Source organism: Chinchilla lanigera, unplaced genomic scaffold (genome assembly GCF_000276665.1).
Source record: "Chinchilla lanigera isolate Chin_1 unplaced genomic scaffold, ChiLan1.0 scaffold00172, whole genome shotgun sequence".
In the NCBI taxonomy this organism is placed as follows: domain Eukaryota; kingdom Metazoa; phylum Chordata; class Mammalia; order Rodentia; family Chinchillidae; genus Chinchilla; species Chinchilla lanigera.
In genome coordinates this window covers 645,587-656,006 of record NW_004955573.1, presented here as the reverse complement: position 1 = coordinate 656,006, position 10,420 = coordinate 645,587, and the positions used below count along the sequence as shown (strand labels likewise).

At 51.3% G+C, this 10,420-nt stretch overlaps 2 protein-coding genes across 3 annotated transcripts in view; one reads left to right on the top strand and one right to left on the bottom strand.

Annotated features, from left to right (window-relative positions):
- Window positions 1-2,821: 2,821 nt before the first annotated feature.
- On the top strand, window positions 2,822-6,403 carry Lamtor4 (late endosomal/lysosomal adaptor, MAPK and MTOR activator 4). Of its 2 annotated transcripts, XM_013509468.1 has the most exons (4): window positions 2,822-2,974; window positions 3,408-3,488; window positions 5,644-5,761; window positions 6,070-6,403. In XM_013509468.1, exons 1-4 carry the CDS (start codon window positions 2,837-2,839, stop codon window positions 6,165-6,167), a joined length of 435 nt encoding a protein of 144 aa, XP_013364922.1. In that variant the 5' UTR covers window positions 2,822-2,836; the 3' UTR covers window positions 6,168-6,403. The 2 variants fall into 2 exon arrangements, with proteins under 2 accessions (XP_013364922.1, XP_005413797.1); XM_005413740.2 differs by lacking the exon at window positions 3,408-3,488.
- Window positions 6,404-6,643: 240 nt separating this feature from the next.
- Window positions 6,644-10,420, bottom strand: part of LOC102011708 (chromosome unknown open reading frame, human C7orf43) — a gene marked incomplete in the record, with an annotated part of 4,457 nt that continues 680 nt past the window's right edge. Inside the window, 11 exon segments of the mRNA XM_013509467.1 lie at window positions 6,644-7,382; window positions 7,487-7,680; window positions 7,842-7,996; window positions 8,509-8,672; window positions 8,760-8,842; window positions 8,973-9,120; window positions 9,236-9,356; window positions 9,489-9,575; window positions 9,746-9,875; window positions 9,979-10,074; window positions 10,296-10,420. Of these exon segments, the coding sequence (XP_013364921.1) occupies window positions 7,229-7,382; window positions 7,487-7,680; window positions 7,842-7,996; window positions 8,509-8,672; window positions 8,760-8,842; window positions 8,973-9,120; window positions 9,236-9,356; window positions 9,489-9,575; window positions 9,746-9,875; window positions 9,979-10,074; window positions 10,296-10,420 (1,457 nt within the window).

Below are 10,420 nucleotides of genomic sequence, written 5' to 3'. Positions count from 1 at the left end.
CAAAATACTCCTCCTGGCTTTAAACACACTTATCCCATCATTCTTGTCACTTTCTGAAGGCATTTTGGAAGTCCTCTTCTGTGAGTGTCGCTAGAGTGCTGTCATGGCTTCCACAAAGTCCTGAATTTATTAAAAATGTTTTCCTTCCATGGACTTTGGGGAAGAGGCAGGAGCTGAACAGTGCCAGATGTGGTGAATAAGATGGATAAAGATACACTGTAAGGTTCTTATGAACCTGCCTTTCACTGGATGGCACTTGGCTGCAGCAGTCACCATTTTTGATCATGCCTTGTAAAGACATTTACAAAAGAGGATTTACAGAACTGCTTCAGAAAGTGGCAAGAGGTCTTGGAATACTCCAAGTGAAGGGGAGTATTTTGAGGGGGATCAGTGGCAAGGTATCTTTACTATAATAGATTTTTCAAAATTTAAAGATTCATCATTTTCAATCACTCCTCATATATATGTATGTATACAATATATTTCATTTTGCTGAACTTGATGTAAATGAAACTCTATTCTTGATAGTACTTTTCACCACTTAACACATTAATTTCATTATATTTTTGTGTCTGGCTTACCTCCCTCTCCCTCACAACTCCCTGAAAACACTTTTTTAAAAGTCCTGTTTTTATTCACTACCTACCACTAATTCCAAGAAGAGTGTCTGGTACTCAACATTTACTGAATGAAAGAAGGAGAAACTTTGCTCTCTACATATCTAGTTGCTGTGGAAAAAAATTTCTAACTATGACGGGACATTGTTCTGTGAAAGGTTTCTCTGTATCAATAAAAATGAGAGCAGGAAATTTTGAGATAAAATTAAGTTTAGCTCCCTCACCCCAGTTGGCTCATAAAAAAATAGAAAAAAACATCAGCTTCTGTGCCAGAAAAATAAGACTAGGAACTAGCTGCACCATTCACCAGCTGAAGTCCTGGAGCAAGGCTCAGCCTCTCCGCACATCCTCATGGGCAAAATGGGGTTAATATACAGGGGGTTAATGAGAGGTTTAGGTACACGTAGTACACATGAAAATTGTCTAAAAGTAAGTGCAAAGAAAATAATACTATTAGTGCCATCAATATCTAAGGCCAGGCAAGGTTTGTAAATTATCTCTATACAACTTCTTCTATCTCCATATCCTCTAACTTAAATTTTGTATCATAAATATACCTCTTGGGAGGAGTATTGTGCAGTGGTGTTGGGAGCTGCTGGAGTTGGTTGTTGGTCATGTGTCTGAGGGTGGGGCAGATCCAGAGTGCCTCAGGCAGTCAAGCTATCTCAGTACTGAAAAAAGTATCCTGCTTGGACAATTAGTCTTAGTCTTAGTCTTAGTCACTAGGCAACATTATCTCTCATGATACCACTTTGCAAGTGTATAAAATAAACGCCCCTACTGTTGGAGTCAGTCCTCTTGCTCATCAGGCAATAGGTAACTCCACCTGACCCCGGCTGTTGTGTCTTGTCTATTTTCTAAATCCTCACGCCGTTTTCTCCCGGGGACCATGGAGAGACCACCGACTCCCACACAGTGGACTGAACACAAGACACTTGCTATGCACACAATTTACCACTGAGTTACGCCCCCTCGCCCCACCTTCCTTTACAAAAGGCACCCACTTTCTAATTAACTTTCTCCTCAAGCAATAGGACTTAGTGTTTTAAAATTGAAATATAATTCATATACCTTAAAATTCTCCATTTCAAATCGTATAATTCAGTAGCTTCGGTACATTTACAAGGTTGTAAAATCATCACCAACTAATCCCACATTTTCATCACTCCCCAAAAGAACCCCATTAACAGTCACTCCCCATTTCTTACTCCCTAGTCCCTTGCCAACCATTAATCCGTTTTGTTTATTTATCTATGGATTTGCCTGGACATTTCATATTAATGGAACTCCATAACATGTGGCCTCGTGCATCTGACCTCATTCACTCAGCACCGTGTTTTCAAGATTTATCTCCGTTGCAGTTTGAGTCGGTACCTCATTCCTTCCTATGGCTGAAAACAGTCTATTGTATGGATATACCAAACTGTATCTATTCACTCAAATGATGGATGTGTGGGTTGCTTCATGCTGCTGGAAACGTGCACGTACGTTTTTCTGTGAACATGTTTCAGTTTTCTAAGCATTTGCCTAGGAGGGCAACTGCTTGGTCTTATGGCAACTGTAAGTTGAACTTGTTGAAGAAGCGCTACATTGGAGGCCCACCAGCAACCGATAAGGGTCATTTCTCCTCATCCTCACCAACAAGTATTTCTAAAATCATTCTTGATTTTACCTCAGCAACGCAGCTTCATAAATTACTAGTATTGCAATAGATCTAGAGACTATAAATTTTAAATATATATATATATATATATATATATATATATATGCAGTAAAAGTGACACCAAGGTGCTGTTTCTAATTTTTCCTGGCAGGGAATATTAAGTGTTGCAGCTAAGTCGTCTTGGCCAGAGGCTCAATTCAACCTCCTAACTGTTCATCACAAAAATCCAAGGAAAAAACACACTTGAGAACAAATCTTTGTCTTAAACAGAGAGCTGCCTACACAACAGTAGCATCTGAATTGCTTTTCACTTCGAGTTTCCATTTCAAGATGTTCAGGAAAGGCAGAAACAGACTCGCTCGAGATCTCACTAGTGGACTATCAAGCTCCCACGGAACTCCCGAGGCTCCTGCTGCGCAGGCGCACACCCACAGCCCCCACCACCCAGGCCCCGCCCCCTCCGCCCGCATCCGCCCTGACGCTAAGGGACCGGGAGACACGACCAATCTGCGCGTGTCTCGGGGAAGCGGAGCTCCCCACTGGTTGATTAAGTATAATGACTCAGACACTCTCCAATCACCATGCTAAGGGCGTGGTTAAAGGAGCCGACAGCTCTCAGAAGCCTGGGGCCTGGGCCCGGTGCCGGAAGCTACCTATTTGGTGCCGAGTTCCACCGGATTCTGAGGCCGCGATGGTGAGTGAGGACGCATGCGCGGGAGGAGGCGCCGGGGGTTCAGAGTCCCTGTCCCCGATCTTTGGTTGCCCCCTCCTGGGCTTGCGCTCCATTCTCACGTCCGGTCCATCCCGGGACGGCGTGGGAATGGAATGGGAGGGGCGGAAACGTAGCGGACTGAGGAGGAATCTGCGGCAGGGTGCTGGGGCCCAGGGAGTAGTGTCCAGCCTAGGGTGGGACGAGAGATTAGAGAGGAGCGCCACAGGCCGCCAGAGTGGGGAGGCCGGGGGACGAGAGTGAGGGCAGATGGAGACCCCGGGAGATCAGCCTTGAAGGCCATATCGGGGCAAGAGGGTCTGGAAGGGGCCGTCGTCAAGACTTTGGTTGGCCGGTGAAGGGTATGGAGGGCCGTCTCTGTAGTTTGTTTCTCACCGCTTGCATCTTTACCCACTAGACTTCTGCACTGACCCAGGGGCTGGAGCGGATCCCAGACCAACTGGGCTACCTGGTGCTGAGCGAAGGTGCAGTGCTGGCGGTGCGTTCTGGGAAAGGGCAGTCCCCTTAGTGCACACATGGCCGGTGACCCCGTCTAGTATTGCCCAGTTTCGTCCGACTTGTCTCCCTTTTCGTCCTTTTTACCTGGTGTCCTTCCAGCGTATAATAAGCTCTCAGTAATCTCTGGAATCTTAAGTCTTAGTGTGCCATGATAAGGTTTACCAACTTTACAAAAATCCTAATCATAGGTTTGTTAATAATTGACAATGCCCACACTTTTCTCCAGTATGTCTGTATTCGGTATTTCTTGAAGCGATTTTGTACTGTATTCCATACTACTATATAGTGTAGCTCTCTAAGCTTTCGCTCCAGCTGTAAGGATTTACGGTTGCAGATTTAAAGCAGTGCAAGTGCGCCGCGTGGGGGCGCACGCCTGGAATCCTAGCACTCGGCTGAGGCAGGAGGATTGCCAGGAGTGCGAGGCCAGCCCGGGCTGGTGAGTTCAAGGCCAGCCTGAATTATAAAGCAATACCCTGTCTCTAAGTAAATAAATAAGAATTTTATTTTAAAATAAAACAGTGCAAGTGGGAAAGCCTGCTAAAGGAGTCCAGGAAATGAAGGTCTCAAACCTTGGTGTTCTAACTTATTTTATGGCAAGAGATTTTTGTTGGAGGCAGGAATTCTGAGTTTAAGAGATGAATGGTTTGAGCCAGGCATGGTGGCGCATGCTTGTAATCCCAGCACTTGGGAGGCTGAGGCAGGAGGATTGTTTTGAGTTTGAGACCAGCGAGGTGGATATATTTTCATGAGTGTGACAGTGCCTATCTGAATTGGTGGTGAGTTGACATAGAAAAAATTTGGAGAAGTCTGGGGATGAGGTATGGTAAAGAATGGATCTGATTGTGGCGCACTTCCTAGGCCAGGTTGACACATATGGATTTCACCTTGAGGGTTAGGAACTTCAGAGGTTTTTTGAACAGAAACATGACCCAGTGAAATGGTTGAGCAAGATTGTGAATGATGCGGATAGGCTGAAAAGGGTATGCCACATACGAGAATGGGCTGGTAACAAGGGGAGAAATCTTAAGGAAGAATAACACAGCTTGATAGTAACTAGAGATAAGTACTTGTATCTTCTATAGCAGTAATGGTGAACCTTTTAGAGACCAACTGCCAGACCGTAACCCAGAACCCACTTAGAAAGTACTAACACTGCAATGAAACCTGAATAGTGAGGTCTTAGTTTAGGAAAAAAACCAACTCATCCATCAACATCTTTTGTCTTAAAAGAAAAACACAATAACATGTATGACATACATTTGCCACTACTGTTCTCTAGGGATAGTTTTCCCTCAGTAGGACTCTTAGCTGAGAAGCCTAGAATGATGTGGTGCCTTAACAAACAGTAAGTTTAAAAAGGAACTGACTGCAGAGGAGGTGGATAAGGGGACACTGGATGGCCCAAGTGGAGACAATGAATCTAAAGTAGAAAAACAGTAGTCGGTGTAATTGCTAGGAGTTGTTTTCAGTATCTCCCCACAACTGTCTCAAGTAACCCCCCTCACAAGCGCATAGAATAGGTACTGTTGTACCCAAAATACAGATAAGGAATTGAGGTACAGAATATACAAGAGCAAAAGGAACTAAAGTTGACTTAGCGAGGAGCCCATACTGAAGAGATCGGGGGAGGAAATTGAGACAGTCACCAGGAAAGAGGAAGTCCAGGCCACTGCCTTATCATTACCCAAGGAGTGGGAAGGGGGAGGGGTCTGAGGACAAAGATGTTTAGATTCCACAGACAGGAGCATAAGTGGGAGGACAGAACAAGGTAGAGCCTTTAATGAGTCAGTGGTGGGCAGGCACTGATCTTGGAGAATTTTTACATTTTTTACTAAGGGGACAAGGCCAGAAACCCAGTTTCAAGGGGTTAGAAAGGAGCCATCAGTAGAGTCAGACGAGTTGATGCTTGGTAGGGTAAGCCCAGCATTTAAAGATGAGAAACAGGATGGCACAAAGAGGGTGACAAGTGACAACATCACAGATGTTTCAGGTGTTTTTCCAAAACTGGGTGATCCAGAGGTGCTGGAAAATGGAGAGGGAGATGTTACAAGTGCGAGCCAGAGGGCCCGTGCCTGGAACTCCTTCCCAGTTCTGTGCCCTTATTTTTGCACCTTCCTTCCTCCATGTACGTGCAGTCGTCTGGGGATCTCGAGAATGACGAGCAGGCAGCCAGTGCCATCTCTGAGCTGGTCAGCACAGCTTGCGGTTTCCGGCTGCACCACGGCATGAATGTCCCCTTCAAGCGCCTGTCTGGTGAGCTCCCTGTCCTGGCCCCCGGCAGTGGGGGTGCTTCCAGAGGCTTCTCTTTTCAAGGAAAAAAAACAAATACCTGTCTCCTAGACCGAGTATCCCCTAGTTCAGCCACTTTCTTCCTTTAGTATCAGAACTGAGGAAGGAAGAGAAAGGGGATTTCATAGTGGCCTCTCCTTCCGATCTCTCAGCCTTGGGGAGTTTTAGCTACTGATCCAGCCAATTTGCTTGACCCTGTGGAGGCCCTCCAACCCCCTAACTCTGTGCTGCCTTCCCTCTCCTTGGTGGGGGAAGGTGTGTCTCCCCTCCAGTGGTCTTTGGAGAACATACGCTGCTGGTAACTGTGTCAGGACAGAGGGTGTTTGTGGTGAAGAGGCAGAACCGAGGCCGGGAACCCATTGACGTCTGAGCCTGCCGGAGGGCCAGGGTTGGAGCAGTGGAGCGGCTCCCTGGGTCTCTACGATGAGGAGGAGCACAGGTCCCCCACCCTTTGCTTGGCTCGCTGCTGGAACCAGGCCTCAGAGTCGTCCACCTTTATCTGAAGGGTAGAGACTTGGGGGTTTTGCGCTATGATAAGGAGAACTTGAGCAAGGGACCCCCTTCTTCCTTCCCTCCTCCCCCCTAATAAACATGAATCCGATGTGACCCAGGCTCAGGGCTGTTTGTACAGAGGGGCTGTGCCGGGAGGGGGTGCTTTTCGTCCGCCAACTTCTGTGGAAACAGCCTGTACTTCAGCCCAGGATGCGTGGGGCAGGGCCACCACCATTGTAAAATAGAGAATGGGAAAATCAGGGTCAGGAAGGGAGCTATTTCATGTGCGCAGAGGGAAACTTCCTGAGCTCCTCTGGTCTGCTCCTTCCATCAACACATAGACAACAGCCATCCTTCTCCCTCCTGAACAGGCATTTAATAGTCTTATTTCAGTTGGAAGTTGTAGTTGAAGAATAAGTTACAGGAACAGAACCCCCCCCCAAAAAAAAGACACAACTTAAAGTGCTTCAGGCCACCAACGTAAACATGAGGGGCAGAAGGAGGCCACCTAGCTATCTCCCAACCCTGAGACAGGAGGGGCATTGTCAAGGTCCCTTTACCATCACCACCCTCTAATCTCAGCGCTGCGGCGGGTGGGAGGGAATGTGGGAGGCAGACAGAACATAACAAGAATGAGGAAAATACTCTGTAAACTTACAAGGGACAGGGTGGGGGCGAGGGAGCTCTCTGAGCCCTTGCCCTGCTTGGGGTGGGGCCAGCCCCCCCAAAGGAACTCAGAAATACTGTGGGCCTAGCGCTGCAGCCATACCACCCATTTCACAGCTTCTGCCCTTGTCCCTCAGCACACACAGACAGGCGGCCCTGCTGGGCCTCTTCGTCCACAGCAGGGGGTGTCCCAGGGGAGGCACAGCCTGGGAGCAGAAAACCCACCAGGGGCTTCGGGTTCCTGGAGCGAGTGGGGCGCAGAGCAGCACAGTGCTACTTGACAGGCTCCACCACCAGGACTTTGCACTCGCGCTTGGCAATCTTGTCCAGAGACAGCACGGCCTTGTCCGGAGGCAGGTAGAGGGGCCGGCCAACCGGGGAGGCTACAGGGGGTGTGATGGCCCTGCGCTCCATCACACTGCCGGACCTGGGGGAGGGCAGAGGCTGTGGGCTCGGCTCAGACACGGCCCCTCTCCTCACTCCTTGTTCCAGCTTCTGCCCAGGCCGGTGGGATGCCCGCCCGGTTCCTACCTCATGAGGTGGCTACGGGAAGGCTGCTGGTGGGAGAAGGACTGAGAGCGGCCCAGGCTGGCCTGGTGCCTCTCCACCAGGTCCCGGACAGCAGGGCTGCTGGGGCTGCTCTTGCGAGAGAGGGGCCGGGCCTCGGGCGGAGGGTGGGACACACTGGCAGTGAACTGCAGCTTCAGCTTCATGTGCTGGCTCAGCTGCAGCGGGAGACGCATCAGCAATTCCAGCCAGACCTTCACAAGTGTCATTTTCCCTCTGCCCAGCCTTCCGGCACCACCCATTACACGTCCTCCCTGCGCAGAAGCTACGAGCCCTGACCACGTTCCCTCCCCCCGCATGTCCCGCAGCACTGGCCCACCTCAAAGAGCCCCGACCTCAGAGCCTGGAAGGCCACACTGAACGTAAGTGCGCTGCCCTTCCGTGAAAAGCCAAGGTTGTTGAGGGGCGTGTGGCAGACGATGGAATCCAGGGCCGCCTGCATGGCCCTGCGCTCCTCCTCACACAGCTGCTTTCCTGGGGGACGGAAACAGGCACGGATGAGCAGTGCACAGCCTTCCTCAGTCCTCAGAGCCATCACCGGTGTGGCCACATTTGGTTCCCAAAGCCACTCCGTGGAGTAAACTGAGTAAACATGATTTGTGGAGGGTTATGGGAAACTATACCGTGTGCTGAGGTCTGTTCTAACCATGTTCCCCGTCATTCATCTGCAAACCCATGCGGTGTTATTTGTCCTACTTTAAAGATGAAGATCAAGGCCCAGAGAGGTTAATTAGCTTACCCACGGTCTCACAGCTCATAAATGAGAAGCAGCTCCGGTATCTATGCCCTTCAAGTCACTCAGCCCCGCTGTGTCTCGAAACTCTCTGGGGAAATCACCCGGGTATAAAGCCAGAGCCAGATGCCACGGGTCACCCACTGTGGTGGGGCTGATACCAGATCTGAGCTGCTCTCACTGTCCCACCTCATTCTTCTTCCATTCCCCACTCCTCCCAGGGGACAAGGTCTCAGCCTGGCAGCTGACCCACCAGCCTGTGCATGCTCCGGGGTCCACACAAGCCTCACAGCAAGGAAGTCTTGGAGATTGTTCAGCAGTGTGTAGGTGACAGTGAACCGCTCATAGGTCCGAACAGGGGACTCACAAGAAGCAGTCATCACAAAGCAGGGGCGGTCCAGGCGGACACTGGGTAGTCTAGGAACAGGAAGAAGGAAGCTAGATGCGTGTTTCAGGCCACAGAGGGGAGCAGGAGGGTGCTGGCAGGGGCTTCCACACACGCACCGGTAGTGGGTATAGATGCTCTGGGTGAAGGGCAGTTTCGGGGTAGACCACTGAACCACAGCAATCAGGGGAACTTCGAGGCCCTGCGTGTGAGTTAAAGGGAGATTTCACATGCCTCAGAGCTCCCCTCCCGTCCTCAACTGAGCTCTTGGCCTGGCCCCCCCCTCCTTTTCTTACCCCTTTTTCTTGAATACACCAACCCCTTGTGCTCACCTCCTTGGCCCCTGGAGGGGGCTGCTCACTCCCTCTCAGCTGAAACAAGAAGTTATGTTCCTCCAGGGCATTAAGTGGGCAGGGGAAGCAGCCAGAGGTACCAGGGAGCCGGCAGAAGGAGCCCATGGAGACTTCACCCGACTGGTGACTAGTTCAGAAGAGAGCAGGACAGGGCATGATTTCCCCCTGCCAGAGCTCAGCCCCTACTCCTGCCCTTGCCCTTGTCCACAGTTAAACAGCCCTGCCATTCCCCAGGCCCTCACCAGACATTGTCCACCAGCAGCACAGAACCATCGGGCATGACAGGTAGATAACTGGCGTTGAAGTTGGGGAGGATCCGGATATCCCAGATGGAGATCTCCTCCTGGGAGGAGCTGTTCAGCACTGTGGAAGGTGACCAGCCCAGCTCTGAGTAGCCGGACCTCTGGACCCATCCCCGCCAGCGTGCCCGGACCCGCTGCCATCCAGTCAGTTCCCCTGCTGCTGTCCAAGACCTGCGCCAGCAGATCTGCTCACCCTTGAGAACGGTCAAGTGTTTTCCAGCCACAGTGAACTGCCGGCATTTCAGAACAGGAGGAGGCAGCAGCGTCAGCAGGGTACTCACTGCAGGAGGGTGGAGCAAGCAGACGGGAGGGTAGGGTCCTGACCTCAGCTCCAGCCCACGGTTCTCACTGTCCTCTTCCCCACCCCAGCAGGCCCTTTCCAGGGTCACCGCTCTACTCTGCACCCCGCAAACCGGACCCTAGCCTTTCCCCTCTGCAGCACCTTCCCACCTTGGGCCTTGAAGGCGCTCTGCTCGCCCCGGAAGGTTTCCCCAGGAGATCGGGTCTGCAGCAAGCGCAGATAGCCTTGATCTCTGACCTCCGGTGCCTCAACCTCCCGCTTCCACACGGTCACTACAATCTGAGTGCAAGAGACACGGAACCACAGTCAAGTGTAGAGATAGACGGCAGGGCCGTGACAGGGTGTCTGAACGAGGTCAGGAGCTCCACCCTCGCTATCTTACCTTGGCCTTGGGTGTCCCTGGGGGCAGTCTATCCAGTGAAACAGTGAGTGGGAAGATGACCTCATCTGTGGACACGATCGGTTCCTCCACAGGCAGCTGAGGTTATGAAAAGGGTGAAGAGGTCAGGAGAGGGTCACGAAGTGGCACTTGCCGCTCTTCCCGTTAACGTCTGCAGTGCGTGGTCCTTCGTGCATCAACGTGATCTCTGTCATCAACCTCCTGCCTTCCCGGCCCCCCAGCACCCATCTCCAAAATGTGCCCTTGGCGCCCAGCACGCCGCCCCTGAGTTCTGTGCCGGGTCACCCCAAACTCCTCACCGTGGTCGCTCCCCCTGAGGTAGCAGGGCCGGGGCCGTGGGTGAGAAGAGGGCTGCAGCCGCGAAACAAGCCCCCGCCCCCCGGGTCCCCTCCGCCTGGGGGCTCGGGGTCCTGGTCGCCCGCGC